The sequence below is a fragment of the Corythoichthys intestinalis genome, chromosome 6 (genome assembly GCF_030265065.1).
Source record: "Corythoichthys intestinalis isolate RoL2023-P3 chromosome 6, ASM3026506v1, whole genome shotgun sequence".
Classification (NCBI taxonomy): Eukaryota; Metazoa; Chordata; class Actinopteri; order Syngnathiformes; family Syngnathidae; genus Corythoichthys; species Corythoichthys intestinalis.
Window position 1 is genome coordinate 21,322,564 of NC_080400.1, and position 18,499 is coordinate 21,341,062.

At 36.5% G+C, this 18,499-nt stretch overlaps 1 protein-coding gene across 2 annotated transcripts in view; it reads right to left on the bottom strand.

The window, feature by feature from the left end:
- ttc12 (tetratricopeptide repeat domain 12) overlaps positions 1–14,740 on the bottom strand; it is a 60,592-nt gene extending 45,852 nt beyond the window's left edge. The window contains exons 1-9 of one of the 2 annotated variants that reach the window (XM_057839789.1): positions 14,433–14,740; positions 14,211–14,365; positions 14,097–14,118; positions 13,885–13,962; positions 13,677–13,798; positions 10,335–10,394; positions 9,191–9,262; positions 8,524–8,584; positions 5,938–6,126 (exon numbers count right to left, since the gene is read on the bottom strand). In XM_057839789.1, coding sequence (XP_057695772.1) covers positions 5,938–6,126; positions 8,524–8,584; positions 9,191–9,262; positions 10,335–10,394; positions 13,677–13,798; positions 13,885–13,962; positions 14,097–14,118; positions 14,211–14,365; positions 14,433–14,484 — 811 coding nt within the window. In that variant the 5' untranslated portion in view covers positions 14,485–14,740. The remainder of the gene's footprint in view (positions 1–5,937; positions 6,127–8,523; positions 8,585–9,190; positions 9,263–10,334; positions 10,395–13,676; positions 13,799–13,884; positions 13,963–14,096; positions 14,119–14,210; positions 14,366–14,432) is intronic. The other variant, XM_057839790.1, reaches the window with a different exon arrangement.
- Positions 14,741–18,499: the final 3,759 nt, after the last annotated feature.

An 18,499-nucleotide genomic window follows, 5' to 3' on the forward strand; every position in this document is an offset into this window, starting at 1 on the left:
GACTGAAATGAGTTAAAAAGATTGTTTTGCATCATAAAAACGCCTCAATAATTTTGCCCAGGAATGTCAAATTTGATATTGGCCTATAATTACTAATGCTTGAGGCATCTAGATGAGGTTTTTTTTTAGACTGGTTTAATTACTGCAGTTTTTAAAGTCTGTGGGAACTCTCCTGTTAGGAGAGTAGTAAAATATACTTCCAATACAAATCAAACACCAAATCACTTAAATTGTGTTGCTCAGCATAAAAAAACTCAAAAAGGAAACATCTATCATAAAAATTAAAGTACAAAGAAAAACTTTTTCTGTAAAGGTAAATCAAGACATTCAGCATGATAATTGCCATCTTTCATGACAAAATTATGTAAGTATGTTTATTAGGAGTGGGAACCTCGCGATACGATACGATTTACAATACAAAGCTCATGATAACGATGATATGGCGATACAAGGATCATCGATACATTGGTCAGTAAATCATTCTAGGATTTTCTAGAAACAACTAATAAACAGAAAAACAAGTTTCTGCTGTGAATTGGAATGAGTTTATCACTAATAGACGTCCAATCCATTTGAACTGGGAGGGTGGCAGCGAATGAACATTCGTTCATTCGCTGCCATCCCTCCCACTTCAAACGAATTGAACGTCTATGGCCATCAGTGGCAGCCAATGCGACAAAGAGGTAATTTTGGGCCATTTAAGGTCATTTACCTGTTAATTTTCAGTTACTTCCTGTTGATTTGGGGGTATTTTATGGGTCACTTCCTGTTTATTTTGAGTTACAGAACAGGAAGTGACCCGGGAATCACCCAAATGAATAGGCAGTGACTCAAACTCAACAGGAAATAACCTATAAATGCCCTAAAATGAAGAGCAAGAGACCTGTAAATGCCCCGAAAATCGGACCGAATGACTGTAAATGCTCTGGTTTTGAATGAACGAACGTTCCCAGTCTAAATGGATTGGGCGTCGAGCACTGTCAATGGCAGCCTTAGAGTTAACTGAGACACTATTATGGTGGAAAATTTTGGTAGCAAATTGATGGTTCATTTTTTATTTTTTATTTTAGACACTGACACCTTTTTAAAACGATATCTCGATTCTTGACAGGAGCATATCGATAACCTTTTGGGATACAAAGTATCACGATTAGAGATGTCCCGATCGATCGGGTCCGATCACGTCATTTTCAAAGTATCGGAATCGGCAAAAAAATATTGGACATGCCTTTTTTTTATTATTATTTTTTTTTTCTTTAATTAAATCGTTTTCTAATTGTATTTAACGTTACAGACATAATGTGTTACACTCTTTCAGAGTCTTTAGTTTAAGCTTAAGGTAGAGTTATCAAATTTATCGCATTAACGGCGAGAATTAATATTTTTTTTACATTTATCACGTTACAATATTTAACGCAATTAACGAATGCGCTGCACGACCCACTCACGCATTGTCGCTTTTAATCTATAATGACGCCGTTTTACCTATACAGTATATAGAGCTAAAAGGCAGCGTAAAATGAATAGAGTGAATTTTGGCATCCTTTGGAGCCTTTTTTTTAAATGGCTAAAGCCTTACAATCCCTCTCCCAACGATTAGAATAATCGTGGGAAGCAATGTGGGGAAGAAAGGTAGTAGTTGATCTTTTTCTTAACACTCTGTTATTTCCCAACGCAAAGATATATCAATTGGTACCACGACGCACAGTCATGGTTGCACTTCCCATCATGCATTTGGGCAGAAGTTAAATGGCTACAGTATCATTTACTGAAAGCTCAACAAATACACTAGATGGCAATATTTAGTCACAATATACAAAGTCACATTTATCCTTTAAGAATTACAAGTCTTTCTATCCGTGGATCCCTCTCACAGAAAGAATGTTAACAATGTAAATGCCATCATGAGGATTTATTGTCATAATAAACAAATACAGTACTTATGTACTGTATGTTGAATGTATATATTCGTCCGAGTTTTATTCATTTTTTTCTTAATGCATTGCCAAAATGTATATGATTGGGAAAAATTATCAGGAATGATTGGAATTGAATCGGGAGCAAAAAAAAGCAATCGGATCGGGAAATATCGGGATTGGCAGATACTCAAACTAAAACGATCGGGATCGGATCGGGAGCAAAAAACATGTTCGGAACAACACTAATCAAGATATATCACCATTTCGATATTTTGTTACACCCCTAATGTTTATACAAAATGAGGCTTTGAAAATATAAAAAAATATGGCTTGGATTAGCATCATATACATATGCATATTTTTTGTAATTACCATATTTACACAAACTTATACAGGGTGACCCAAAAAGGTGAACTTTTTAACAATCCAATAAAACCTGTCACGCCTGGGTGAGGGTTGTCCTAACTAGGTATATTGTGGTTTCTTCCTGTTTAATTTTGAAGCCTCACCCTCCTGTTTCCACCACTCACCCTTCCTGCTGCCTCACCTGTCTCTGATTGTGATTACCTATTGTTCCCACCTGTGCCCCATTCCTCATGTTCTTAAATTGTTTGTCACTCCGTAGTCTCGTGCCAAAGTGTTTTTGCCCTTCGTTGCCATGACAGCCAGTGTCCATGGCTACAGATATTCCACGTTGTAAATTTCTTTATTGTGCTCTGACTCAGTTTCTTGTTATTTAGTGCCTCCTTCCTAGTCCTTTGTTGTAGTAATCTACTCCAATGCATGTTGCCTGGCTCTCGTTTCCCATTTGTATCATTTTGTTTCACAGCCTGTTATTTCCTCTTTCAGGAGCACCCTCAGTTTGTTCCTGCCTCTGAACACTTGTGTTAATAAAAGACTGAATTCTGCATTTGAGTCCGCCCCATCTTGTCTAAGTGTGAGAAAAACAAGAGTGTTGGAAGAAAAATATTCTCTTCACAGGTTTCATTAATTGAAACCTTAAAACATGCTGAAACAATTATGGAATTTTCATTTAAAAATAACGTCCTTAAAATGGCATCCTCTGCATGAATGAAATTTTGACATCTGCTGTTGACCACTGTTGGAAATAATGGGAATTTTTGCATATTGGCAGACATGAGCAAGTGGCAACACCGTGAGACAGTGACCTTGATCAAGTAAACAATGTGCCATTTGAGTATCCATGGTGAGTTCAGGATAAAAATCACAGTATCCGAGCTCAGATGAGGAATCTCAATGGCAGATTTCAAGAATGCATTCATGCAATGAGGACGCCATTTAAAGAATGACTTTTTTTTTTTTTAATAAAATTCCATCATTGTTTCTTAAATGGTATGTTTTAAAGTTTCAATTACAATGAATAAAATCTTTTTTAGGGTTAGGTGTCAAGCTGTATAAAATTTGTTAATCGGGCCTTATCATGTTGGAAGTGTACAAAAGAAAATGTCACAACTAAAAAGCCACAATTATTATGATATGTTTTTATTTCTTTAACTAACCTGGACAACCTTTACAAAATATACTCACTTTTTATCCAAAATGAATTAATTTCTTTAAAGTAATGATGCTTTTTTTTCATTGATTTATTTACAGAAAAGCCCCATAGTAATTTCTCCAGAAATTGCAGTTTTGAGTTTAAAATAGGATTTACCACCCAAGAATGTTTTCACCGCTTCTCCAAGATTAGAGGAATACAACCAACCAATTTTCCCCAAATCACCAAAAATCCACTTTTAAAAAATGCCAAAAACTGACTGAGACAAATGCAACTTTATGTGCAACCATCTTCAAACATGTACAATGTATTTAGAAACAAATCTCTGAATACACATTATAAAGTCTTTAACTTGTAGTTTTTGTACAAACATGGTGTACTCGGTAAGGTGGTGTGGTTTCTAATCATGTACTGTTATTGTTTCTTTTGTTGGTGGTGAACGCCAGAATCTAAGTTACAATGTGCAAAAAATGAGATTTGAAACAGCATAAACATGAATTACATCTCAAACTCCCTACTCATGCCAATTTAGGGCTGTTGATCACACAGGATCGCACACACACATATACAGTGGGGAGAACAAGTATTTAATACACTGCCAATGGGTTTTCCCATTGGTAGTGTATCAAATACTTGTTCTCCCCACTGTACAAGGCTAAGTATGGCCCCCGGATCTGCAGTTTGACATGCTAATATATTACGCTTTGCTGACAAGTACCTGTTGCCCTGAATTACATAGGAGGGGAAGCAATAATGCTCCAGGATCCACTGTTGTCCATCTCAAGGACCTCATGCCTGACATATATCAGCATTCAATCCCCTAACATGCACTCGAAGAGTGACAGGGTTGAGAGCCAGGGCTACCATTGAAGTGACTCTGTAGACACCTGCTAGCCCGGATGTTTCATTAAATTGCTGGTAAGATGGCTTTCCCTGTCTATTGTCGCATAACTTGGGTTTGTCTGCACCAATGACTAAGAAATTTAGGGGCCGTTTACGTGGTGACTCTCCGAGAATACGAAAAATTTCAAATTTGCATTTGCGTCTCCATTCGAACAATGTCGCAAACCGCTTTAAAACGTTGTAGTATTCATGCCAGGCCCTAGGGGGCACTGCAGATTTACAGGGCGACAGAGAATGATGCACTTTGACCCCACCAAGCTCCCTCAGCCCGGAAAAAAATATGCCCGCCCACTCGAAGCAATGGCATTTTTCTTTTGTTCAAAAAGGGACAAAAATGGAAACATTCAACATAATTAATTTATAAATATTATTAAAACAGTAAATTAATGCCGAAATTCCGCCATATTTGCTGTTTTTAATGTTTAGTAGCACCGCTGTGCACGCCCAATGTGACGTGAACGAGTGCTGACGTTATCGGCACGGTCTCGCGCCGCGGGAGCCTTTGATATGCATGCCGAGGACCGGATTCTTCCACTTTGGAGGCAGGATTCAGAATTTTTCGTCTTCGCCGACACCAGATGCATGCGAGGCCACTCCGCAACACAGTCATTGCGTCTTCGTGTCGCAGAGTCGCCATGTAAACTGCCCATTAGAATGAATAATTTTAGCTTTGAAATCCATGAGATGATACCGCAGTGCTGTTGTTTTATTCTGGAAATAGATTCTCTCATTCAATCATAGCACAAAATGGAGGTTAATCAATCTGAGGAAATAATTATTAAAATACCTATTATATATTTGCTTGAATCAATTGCTGCTCGCAATGAAGAGATGCTTTACCTTGAAGAAGCCTTGAAGTTTTGCTTGCTTGAGACAAGAACAGAAGGACAAAGACAGCCTTCCTTTGGTGGAATGTGCTGACACACATGTATTAATTACACCTACATGCATACACATAGCCAAACAAATTTATTGGGTGTCGCCCAGCTTGGCTCCCTATCCTTTTAAGGTAAGACCCCCCATTGTTAGGCTTGTGAAGAGTTACAGAAAACGTTTGGCCTCAGTTATTGCCAACAGAGGGTACATAACAAAGTATTGAGATGAACTTTTGGTATTGACCAAATACTTATTTTCCACCATGATTTGCAAATAAATTCTTTAAAAATCAAACAATGTGATTTTCAGTTTTTTTTTTCCACATTCTGTCTCTCATGGTTGAGGTTTACCCATGTTGACAATTACAGGCCTCTCTAACATTTTCAAGTGGGAGAACTTGCAGAATTAGTGGTTGACTAAATACTTATTTGCCCCACTGAATATTTGATTTTACCATACTGGTAATGTATTTCTAAGTCTCTTGAAACTATTATTGTTATAAAAGAAAAAAAAAAAGAAAAAAGTCCCATTTATTGCCTGGCTTCAGGTGACTTTTAAGGATTTTCAGTACAACCACTTATACATCGCCTCCTTGATTCATTTTCTTTTGTAACTTCTTAAGCCTCACGAAATCAGTGAATCACTGGAGCAACTTATTAAAAAAATTGATTCAGAGGATTGAGCTACTTGTTCAAAGTAAGAATTTTTCAAACGAATACTCACAGTCGGTCACAATTTGGGAGAGAATCTCTAATAATCCGCAGTAGTAGAGAAGCATCTGTCCTGGCTCTGACAGTTTCTCCAGAAGTTGAGGGATTAGTTTGGCCTTCTCCACTCCCCTGTCAAAATCTTGTCTTGCGTTGAGTTCTTGATGCTCCTTTTTCTCATCCAGGTCAATCTTGGTCAGGTATTCTGTGTTACAGAAACACATTACACTTTATTTTGAAGAATACATATTTTTTAATGAGTCTTTACAGATAGATTGTTGTTTATTAGAATTATCTGGGCATTAAATCAATTGCATAAGAACATTCTTGGGAGATGTTTCACACTCCCAACTGAAGCGGGCTGATGAAATAACAAATTGGTTGGCTATTTTAAGGCTTGTGATTGACCCTGTGCTATTGTTTTTTAGTTGTCCAAATTTGTTCAATTTAGTATTACCTCAAATACCAATACTGTTGGTTTGTCCACATGTGGGTCTGTTTATTCTTATTGTTTATAATTGACCAACCTAAAGTGTTGAAAGGGATTTGTTCTCTTTGACGTTGAAAATGAATAGCTAAACAAACATGCCTTCTTTTGTTGATTTTATGGCAATTATATCCGCTTTAGGACTATAGACCCTACTCACACGACGTCACAACCACGCCTCCGCGCCATGTTGTCCGTCTACTTGTCGTGTATATGCATTACCGCTACGTAAATTACTCCTATTATGGCGTGTTTTTCTGTTCGTTAACATTAATAATCATAATGGCGAAGGCGTGTGTGGTGGTTGGTTGCAGTAACAGAGAAGAGGAGAGACTTGAAGTTTTACCGTATTCCGAGAGACTCGGAGAGGAGAGCGAGATGGACTGCTGCAATTCGACGAGAAAACTGGGCTCCAAACGATTACCACGGATTATGTAGTAGTCATTTTATATCTGGTAAGATGCATTTAATATATATTTAGAGGGTTTTGGGCTGACAACCACAATTAAGATCATTGCGAGGCTCATCACCGACGACATACAGTTTCAAATTCAAGATGCTTATTTCTTCCACCATCATTACATTTTGAATAATATTTAGCTGGTACCAAGTGAAAGAAGCTGGCCTCGTCTACGGATCATCAGTTAAACAGGTGTGTCCAAACCTTTTGCAAAGGGGGCCAGATTTGATGTGGTAAAAATGCGGGGGACTACCTTGGCTGATTTACATAGAACAATATATTTAAACAAATGTTAGCAAGCCCTTCTGTGTGTCACATTTGCTTTATTATTTTTTTAAATTCATAATTTCAACAGTCTCGTCTTTGTGGCGTTGTCTTTCGACACTCGGGCTCTTGCGAAACTGCGGTCAAGCCACCCTCCACTCGTTAAAACGAAGTCAAGCTAGCCGCCCCTCATTTTGTACATGTCAGCGTGTCTTATTATCGCGTCACATCGAACTCTTTGAAAACAGCGACTGTCTCTTTGCAAATGAGGCAGACACAGTTGTTGCGTGTTTTATTGAAGAAATAGTCCAATATCCACCTATCCTTGAAGCGTCGGCCATCGCAGTCAACCTTTTTTTTTTTTTTTTGATTGTCGCCATTTTAGAAATCACACAGGGTAATGTTGCTTAGAGTGCTGCTCTTAATGTTTTTCAAAGTTTCGTGAGAATAGGCCAAGTTTCTGTGGAGAAGATAGTTGTAGATATCAGGGTAGCAGATGTCAGGCAGAGAGGGCGAAGACAGCGGGTCGAAAAATATCGATTTAGGCATCAAATATGGATCTGGCGAATGGATAGACTGAAGCTTTTCCACATAACGCCTTTTATGCAACGCATCCAATGAGTTTACCGCGTCTGAAAGCACTGGGGCTTCCATGAATTGCTCTATAAACTGAACGACTAATTGAAACCATTGAGAATAGGGCTAAACAGAGACGGACAATATGGCGGCCGGATACAGCGACACGTCATTCTTAACCCCATAGAAAATCTGTGGAGGGAGTTGAAAGTCCGTGTTGCCCAATGACAGCCCCAAAACATCACTGCTCTAGAGGAGAGCTGCATGGAGGAATGGGCAAAAATACCAGCAACAGTGTGTGAAAAACTTGAAAAGTTACAGAAAACGTTTGGCCTTCGTTATTGCCAACAAAGGGTACATAACAAAGTATTGAGATGAACTTTTGTTATTGAGCAAATACTTATTTTCCACCATGATTTGCAAATAAATTCTTTAAAAATCAAACATTATGATTTTCTGGGTTTTTTTTCCCACATTCTGTTTCTCATGGTTGAGGTTTACCCATGTTGACAATTACAGGCCTCTCTAATATTTTCAAGTGGGAGAACTTGCACAATTAGTGGTTGACTAAATACTTATTTGCCCCACTGTATAAGAAAACTGGATATGTGATCAAAGTGAGCACACAGTTTTAAGATCATGGTCAATCGTCCCATTTTAAAAACAGGTTGAAAAACAAATATTCATGAATTCATGTCATTTGCACGATAAGAAAAATGTTTTAAAATATCAAAAGTATTCTAATACAGTATTTTTTTTGGCTCTTTGTTGCAGAGCTCTAACTACGGACAAACATGATGAAAAACATACTCTACCTCTGACCATTTTCTCCATATGTGGATCAAGTTCTGTTATCTTTTCGAAGCACGTTCTGGACTGAAAAATAAAAGCATTTGTTTAATGCAGCCATGAAAATCATTATTTTCAGTGTGTGTCTACTGCTTTCATTCAATTACCATTTTATTTTGTACCAGAAAGTCAAGGTTTACCATGAAAGGCTTTGCCCAGAAAGCGAGAAGTCAAAAGTTAATAACATGTTTTTACGATGATAAATGAGTTGCTCCAAGTACTTTTTATGAAGTATTCCTTTTCTAGGGTTTCCCTTCACACATCTAATATTAAAAAAATGCTTCCACTTCCAAGCCGTTTAAACATCTCGACAGTTAGTCTCTTCATAAATATGTCACAGAAATCAGCGCTTCTGCCTTAAGTGATGACTACAAAGTTCTAAGGTTTCACATGAAGGCTGATGGAAAATCTACTTTCATGTGGATGGACTGTGAGTTAGGCAGCTGATTTGTCAGCATGCTGAGCCTTGAAATCCCATTAACTTGTTATCGTGACACTGGCATGGAAGTGTCATGGTGAAGACGCATGTCTATCATAATTGGATGAGATGCCAAGCATGTGGCAGCTGCACAAAAGTAATGAGTTAAATAATAAACAGCATGAATAGATATAATGAATGCCACTTATACTCACCTCACTGTACTCCTTCAGTCCATGGTATGCCTTTCCCATGTGAAGGTAAGCCTTTATGCAGTTCTCATTACACTGATACAAAAGGAAATGTATAGTATTAATAAGAGTACAAATAATATTTTGCAAATTGATGCAGTGACATGAGGTTTTGTACACAAACAAAAAACATTATTGTGAAAATCAGATGAGCACAAAGGGATGTGTGTGTGCAGAGATCTAGACCGGCTACCAACACTGTGTACGGGTTCTTGCCGCATTAGTGTACATGCCACGTCTTAATTGTATTGGTGAGGGGGTGAGGCAGTGGTTATGCTAGCGGAAATTTTAATGCTAAATGCGGCATCTACGACCACTTACTGAAGCCCATCAAATCATCAGGCATGCTTTCTAGCCCCTCCCATCGCCCACACGGGCCCCCTAGAGGCCCGGGTGCAGCCGTACTTCCAGATCACTTTCAAGCTACGCCCCTGATGTGAACACCAAGGGGGGCTGACATCTGTGTTAGAACAAATCACGACCGGGGGCCCTTATGCAAATGTTTGTGTCTGTGAGTTGAGGGGTTCCACCTATCTTTTGCTATTGCCTTTGCTTTCACAGAAAGGAATGATCTGTCAATCAAATTGGCGTTGGGAGAGGTTTTCCAAACAGGAAAGGATTAGACGTCACTTTCCTTCAGGTAAACTAGGAGTCATCAGCTATCGACAACTATTCCTGTTTGGAAAGCCCCTCCCAATGACAATAACAAGCTAAATTGAAAAGTCAAAGGCAAAGAAAAAAGTTGCCATTATTTTTTCTGTTTCTTTTTTCACTGACCACAAGGAAAGGTCAGTGACTAAAATCGCCATTGTTTTTCTTTTGTATTTCTCAATGAATGGAATTAAAAGTCAATGACAAAAGTTGTCATTTTTTTCCATTTGGGATTTTCAATGAAAAAACGGAAAAGTTTGACAAAATATTTGTTTATATTTTCATCTATTTATGTATTCATTCATCCGTTTATTTCTTTTAATATTTGTTTATTCGTGTATTTATATATTCATTCATTTATTTTTTATTTTGCCAATCCTGTCATTCCATTAATCACAAGATGACGGTGGTGTCAAATGAGGCTGCAAACGAGAGAATAATATCATTAGTGCTTTACCTTCAGAGCCCATTTGCAGTCACTGATGGCCTCCTCGTACCTCTCTAGTTTTATGTAAGCCTGTTGAAATGCAATCATTAAGGCATTAAAATATAAACATGACTATTTTGAATAAAACTAGTCACTTCGTATGCTTGCACTATTCTACATGACAATACAAAAGCTACCAATTATTTGACTTGTTGAAGACAGGCCCCACATTAATCAATTATAAACTAACACCCAAAAAGTTGTAACTGCCCTCTAAAATCATGGTCATCATCATTTTATCATTTTATCTCCAATACCATTTAACCAACAGACAACATATCTAATACTCCTTTGGGAAAGAGTGGAAGCGTCCTGTCTCCAGAGGCAGATGTACTAGTACTCTACTGAGCACACACTGATCTCTGCAGTCTGGTAAGGTTCAGTGTGACATATGGATCAGGACCAAAATCCTCTTTTGTCAAAACATAATCAATTAAGACGTCACATAAAGACATTAGGCCCCAATCTCATTGATAAGCCGCGTGATTGTTTTTCATCGAAAACGTGCCGAATATTGCCAACAATCGTCCTGCTTTGTCAGTATTACATCAGTAAACCATCAAGCACTGTTTAACATGCTCAGTGCAAAATAACCCCACAAAATAACAAATGAGCTGATACTGCCTGGAGCAAAAATAAAAACTGTCCCTCTGTTACTGTCATGACACTGTCGTTTTTGTTTTATTCGCATTGCTGTCTAACCGCTCGAAGTGTACAGACGCACATTCTGAGCTCCTGAAAGCTGGAATTGAACCGGGAGCAAAAAAAGGGGCAATCGGATCGGGAGGTGTCGGGATCAGCAGATACTCTACAGAGCTTCAATAACAAGTTTGGTGTTATTGCCATCTCAGAAACCTGGTTTAATGAAAACAAAGGAACTGACTTTAATTTGCAAGGATACAACATTGCTGTGATATCACCGACCATCTGCCTATCTTCACAAACTACACTCCACGCAACCACTGCGTAAATCCGACAAAGACAGTGTATAAAAGAATCAGAACTGATCAAAACATTGAAAACATGAAAAAAGATCTCTAAACTCAAGACTGGAATGATGTTTACAATGCAAACCCTCGAGACAAAGAATGCAAAACAAACCTTGGATGACCAAGACGCTTATCAACGCTTGCAAAAAGAAAACAGCGCTGAATGCGTATTTTATCTCCCAAGGACAGGGCCTGCGAGGAGAAGTTTAAGAAATATAGAAATAAGCTAAACTGGACATCAACTGATACAATGAACCCACTCAAATTGACAATATGTGAAATTCCATGGCAATCAATGACTTTTGAATGATATGTGGAAAAAAAAACAAACAAACAAACTGATAATAACTGGACTGTAACACAAACATGCTTGACTGTGCATCCCGGGCTGTTGGGGGACGGGTATCGATAAGCATTTGCTTTTTCCCGTCTTTCCTTTGTCTGTCATCGTCTTTCTTTCGGGCAAATTCCACACTCTGAAACTGTCAATGATTATGATGATGATGACAATGACAATAAATTAATTTATTCATTCATTCATTTTTGTTTTTTGGTCATATTGTTTGGCATATTGTTCTCATGAGTTAATGTTGCTAATATATTCTAATTCATTATTGTTGATTGATTTTTATTAAATTTTACTTTTCAGTATCAAATGGTCAAAAAATGCACTTGGAGTGTATTTTTACAGTTTGGACGTGACATTTTTTTTAAAATTCAGGCAAATTGATGCGCTTTAAGTCTCATGGTACGAACAAAACAAATTTAATAAAGTTATACTTTTGTCGATGTTACTGTTTTTTATTTAATAGAAAAAAAGGACACAATGTTAGGCAGAGGTGTACTCATAGGCGGAGTTTGACTTTAGGGGCTGTGGGGGCACAATATGTTGATGACCCCAAAACACCGTGTCAACAATAAAATTAACTTACAAGAATATTTAAAATAATAAGTTCGCAATGAGTTTTTGTTTCCCATCATTCTTGAGGGGAATTCTAAATCAGGCTGCTTAGGCAATACTTTTCGCCAAGATTGTCATCCATTGAATTTTGTACACCCGCCGGTGTCGTGCCAATGGTAAATGGTGTTGTACTTGTATAGCGCTTTTCCACCTTTCAAGGCTCTCAAAGCGCTTCACACTACATCGCCATACACCTACTGGTGACGCAGCACCAGGAGTAATGTGGGGTTCAGTATCTTGCTCAAGGATACTGAGGTGAATTCATCAGGGCGGAAAATTGAACCCACAACCTCTGGGTTGGGGGACAACTACTCTACCATTGAGCCACACCACCCCCACAGTTACGCCAGTCAAAAATCTTATCTTCTGGGCGGAGCCACATAGAGATAGATTTGTGTCTTTGTTATTCAATCAAAAAAAAGTTACTTCAATCAAAAAAAAAAAAAATGTGTTTGAATGCAAAAATAAATTTGAAACTCAAAAAACTCAAATGCATGTGAAAGCTTTTTTTTTTTTCAACTTTTTGATTGAAGTAATGTTGATTTGTGTTTGGGCCACATTTTGGCTAGGACATTTTTCTCTTTATTATTAAGTCAAAAAATAAGTTGCTTCAAAAAATATATAGATTTTTCAAAAAGAAAAATCACTTCAATCAAAAAAAGAAAAAATTCAATCATAGAAAAAAGTTGTTGAATGTGAAAAAAATATTTGAGATTGAAAATTTTGCATTTGAACACTTAATTTTTCATTGAAAAAGTGTTCTATGAATGAAGCAATCCTTTTTGTGTTTGGGCCATATGATTAGGATATTTGTGTGTAAATCATTCAATCCCCCAAAAAGTTGCTTCAATCAAAAAAATATTTCCAAAGAAAAAAATCAATTTTAAAAACATTTTTTTCTCTAATATAGATATACAGTATATATATAATTATATGCAAAGCAAATGACGGTCTAAGGTGCTCGAAAAATAATTTCGACCCACTATAAAAAAATTTTTTTGTTCATTTCATTCACTTTTGTTGCAGTTTTATTGCTTTACAACTTATATATATATATATATATATATATATATGTATATATAAAAAAGTCAATTACATGCAATGACACTTTTCGGCCACCGGGGGGGCCTGGGCCTGCCCCCCCCTTAAAATCCGCTTATGGGTGTACTTATAATAATTTTATAGACGAATGGTACTATTTGCAGTGGCGGCAGAGAGTTGGGGGGTGGCGCAAAACATTTACATCTTCCTGGTGCGGAACAGAAAATAACTGAGAAGCACTGATCTAAGATGTTAATCAACAACAAAAATAACTAAAATATTTTTACTTTTTTAAAGGTTTTTTGCAAGTACTGTATTTACTTGAGCTCTGTTGGTATACAACTGCTGCATGTCGCGTAGTTCAGCCAATCCATCACTGTAATACTTCACAGCAGTCTCATAATCTCCTTGAGCATAGGCTTGATTCCCTCTGTCCTTAAACACTGTGAGGACATTAAGCATAAAACAGAAAACAAAATTGGCTCCACAGCCACGTTTCCATCTCTTAACAGCAGACCGAACAACACACCAGTGGCCTTTTGCTCTTGAGCCAACCTCCTCTTCCTTCTGTCTTCTGCATCTTGCTCCATAAATCTCAAGAAATTCTCTAGCAATGAAAAGAAAAACACTTCTATTGGCATTTATGTCTCTGGTTAAGGGCTCCCAATGGCACAAACAGTCGACAATAAGAGGAATATCTTGCTATTCAAAGGACATCCCGCGTTTTTCTATGGGCCGTACCTGCACTTTCTGTCTGTGCATTCTGAAAAATATCAAGAGGAATTGTAAAGATAGTATCGGCAATCAGTAGACTTTATAATGGAAAATGTTTTTAAACATTGGCAAAATCTTTACCGCTGGAGCATTGGGTGTTGGGTTTGTGTTGATGGTGGTCTTGTTGACTTTTGTCTTGCAGGTTCCATGCAAGGCAGCAATTTTGCAATCTGCCTTTCGGAGAGCTTTCTGCTGGACTTCAACATCCGATGAGCTAAGGTCTTTCACAAGGTTGCCTGAAAAATAAAGTATAAACTTCCCAATATCCTATTGATATAATGATATAGCATGGGAAACACTTACTTATATCGTCGATATTTTTAAGGAAAACGTCCAAGTCCTCAATTGAGTCCATGTTTACAGACTGAATAGACAGTTGATTAACTTTTTTATTACTAAAAAGTGTCAACTATGTTTAAATGGAGTGCTAAAATGTCCCCTTGCATTATATTAAATCTCTAAATGTGACGCTAACGGCGAATTGTGAGTGTTGTGTGGATGTCAACACTGTGGGTTACCACGACGACGAGATGCCTTCGAGGCCATTGTAAATTCTACTACCGAACGTAAATCCGTAAACGGGAGGAGAAAATATAGTTCCCCATTAATTTGAATTGTTGAAAAAACTCTTATTTACATTTAAAATAATTAATTTACACAACACACGTAGTGTTAGCTTCTAAATAATTAGGTTAGGGACTTTTTTTTTTCTTGAGCAGAAATGTACCCAAACACCATAATGGCTGTCAAATGCCCTCATTGTTAGGTGGCCTCGTCAAAGCCTGAGCTAAAATATCATCAAAATCAACACAAGCCCTTCTAAAACTTGGTCAATTTAAAAAGCCTTAAAAAGGTTTCAAAGTTATTAACTTTGGACAACACTGCCATCCAGTGTTTGTTTTTAATATTTTTCAGGGACCTGACGGCAGGCCTCAAGTCTTTATATTATATACTAGTACACTTATCAATATCTCCGTTAATTTAAATTTGGCAGGGTTGTCAACAGTCTTTTTTTTTAATCCCAGTCAAATACTTAATTGATGATGGCTTTCATTTTACGGGAACTTTATTGGTTTTGGCCGAATTATCAAAAATTAAATATATATTTTTAAAAAGTGTTCATAACTAACATTAATGGCTTATTAGAGTCATTGATCCTTAACAGTGTGCCCCCCCCCCCCCCCCCCCCATTTTCTGACCTTTTAAATGCAATATGTTTTTACTGTCCCATTTAAAAATAAAAATAAAAAATCTAACAACAACAATACATGCCAAACAACATTTATTGTGTTCGTGGGATAATAATGAGAGTTTCCATGAACCTCTGAAAGAGAGTAACAGAATGGGAAGGAGTGTAGTGTGGCAATCGAATTTAGTTACTAAGTGATAATAAACACAATGACAGCAGACATAAAACTGCTGATCCCATGAAAACCAGTAAATGTGGGCCCTAACCTCTGGTTTTATTGTAATGATTGATTTGTGTCCTGACTCCCTATAAAAAAAGGTACATGGTCATACTAATCTTTGTCCTCATTTGCAATAGCAAATGAGGATTAACGCATCCTGTTGGGGGGGTGCAATTTCGTGTCCTCAACAGTAGCTTTTTCTACGACTTTTTGTCATGATTTGCAACATTTATCATACCCAGTGGTGGATGAAGAACACAATATTATTTTACTTCAGTAAAAGTACAGATACACGTGCAAATAATTACTTAAGTAAAAATACAAGTATCTAAGGAAGGATTTACTCAAGTCCAAAGGTACTTGCTTTAAAATTTTCTTTACAAGTAAAAAGTATTTGTATTTTCTCCCAATGCAAAAATGTAATATTTGTATATATACATATATATAATATATATGGCGAAAAACACAGACAAGACTGAAAAAGCAGTTTCTGCTCTTGCACTCCTCTTTAAAAGAAACTGCTGTATTTTAAGCCAAAACAACTGTTGTGTTTGATAGAACAATATGCCTATATGCTGCCATAGCAGATTCATGGTGCATGAAGCCCCCAAACTATTTTTAATTTGTTTTACCCTGAAAACCCCAGTTTACAGACATCGTACAACCGCTTTTGTTTCAACCCAGCCATAAAATGAAGGTAATTAATTATATTCATTATTCAAAATGTCTGTTATTTTTAGCCTAGAATCATTAATTGATGTCTAATATTTCGTTTAAAAAAAAAAAAAAAAACTTTAAAAAATTATTCACTCGCATATTTTAAACTTTTAAACAAATTACGTCACAATGAAAAAAATGGTGTCTGTAAAAATGTCACGGATATTTACCTCATAACTATCGCTTAATTGTATTTTTTTTTTTTTTTGTCACATTTTTTCCGTTATGTTAGATGATAAATAATCGATCCAAACAAAGAAAAAAAAATGGGAAAAAAAAAACGTTTAAAAAGCTAAATATATGAAAAAGAAAATCTCGACCACTACTTGATGTCTGCGATTTCTGCATTGCGACCCTTGTTATATTACCATGTTTCACCCATAAAATCCCCAAAAATCCGGCTGTGGCCATTCACAGCTGTGTCTTGACATTCAGTGATACAAGCTACATGGAGTTTTTGGATCGAAACAATGTAAGTACGTGATAATATCTCATTAAAATTATGGCGACTGTAATTCTGCTTTCACGTGCTCTCACCTCCAGATAGGGTTTTGCTTTAATTTTTTTTTGTTTTTTTTTTAAATGCCCTCCTGTTCAAAATATTTCCTCCCCCAGAAAATTGAGATTTTAAGCTTTCCAAAATTTTGAAAGTTGGCTAAATTTGGGGTCTCAGAGCGGAACTTCAAGTCACCTGAGTGTTTTCCGCCATACATATATACATATATACTGTATATATACTGTATGTATACTGTATGTATATATATATATATATATTAGGGCTGTCAAAATTATCGCGTTAGCGGACGTTAATTATTTTTTTTAATTAATCACGTTAAAATATTTGATGCAATTAACGCAGATGCCCCGCTCAGAGAGATTTAAATGACAGTACAGTGAAACGCTCACTTGTTGTGTTTTATGGAGTTTTGCTGCCCTCTGCTGGCGCTTGAGTGCGACTGATTTTGTAGGCTTCAGCACCCATGAGCATTGTGTAAGTAATTATTGACATCAATAATAGCGGGCTACTAGTTTATTTTTTGATGGAAAATTTTACAAATTTTATTAAAACGAAAACATTAAGAGGGGTTTTAATATAAAATGTATATAACTTGTACTAACATTTTTCTTTTAAGAACTACACGTCTTTCTATCCATGGATCGCTTTAACAGAATGTTAATAATGTTAATGCCATCTTGTTGATTTATTGTTATAATTAAAAAAATACAGTCCTTATGTACCGTATGTTGAATGTATATATCCATCTTGTGTCTTATCTTTCCATTCCAACAATAATTTACAGAAAAATATGGCATATTTTATAGATGGTTTGAATTGCGATTAATTGCGATTAATTAGGATTAATTAATTTTTAAGCTGTAATTAACGCGATTAAAATTTTTAATCGTTTGACACCCCTAATGTATATATATATATATATATATATATATATATATATATATATATATATATATATATATATATATATATATATATATATACTGTATAATCATACAGTACATACATACATAGAGATCTGAGTCAATATTCAAAGAAAGAACCAGAAAATTAATTGACTGCTCAGTTTTATTTAAAACTGCAAAATGGAAAAAAAAAAAATTTGACTGCACTGTAAAAAGAAGCTAAACAAGCTCAAAAACTCCAAAACAAAGCTTGATGGTGGATTGCAAGCAACTACCAGGAGCTTACCGCCACCTACTTTACAAGAGTGTGGTGATTTTTATTAGTCAATATTTTGTTCACCTGCTTAGTCTTGCTTGTACTCATGTTGCTGCCTCTAGTGCTCAGTTACAGTATTGTTGCACGGGGCTTATCGATTGCACCGGAGGCATGAAGACGAAACTATCAATTCAAAACGAGCAAAAAAAAGTCACATGCAATGCAGGTTACAATTTGAAAAGTCGTGGAGTATAAAGTACAGATACCTGCTGTGAAATGCAATGAAGTAAAAAGTGCTACTTCATATTCGTACTCAAGTAAAGTTCAGATACACAAAAACGTACTCAAGATCATAGCGCTTGTGTTCCTTTCACATTCCATAGTGACAGGCTTTTAAAGACTCTAAATAGCAAGACTGATACATCTTGAGAGGTTGAGATACTGAAGAAATACAAGAACACTATGCAACTTCATATAGTTTGGCTGATATTGTGTGTGAAAGAAGTTTGCTTGACACAAAAAAAGTCCATTCATCCAACATATTTCACAAATGACTCCCATTTTCT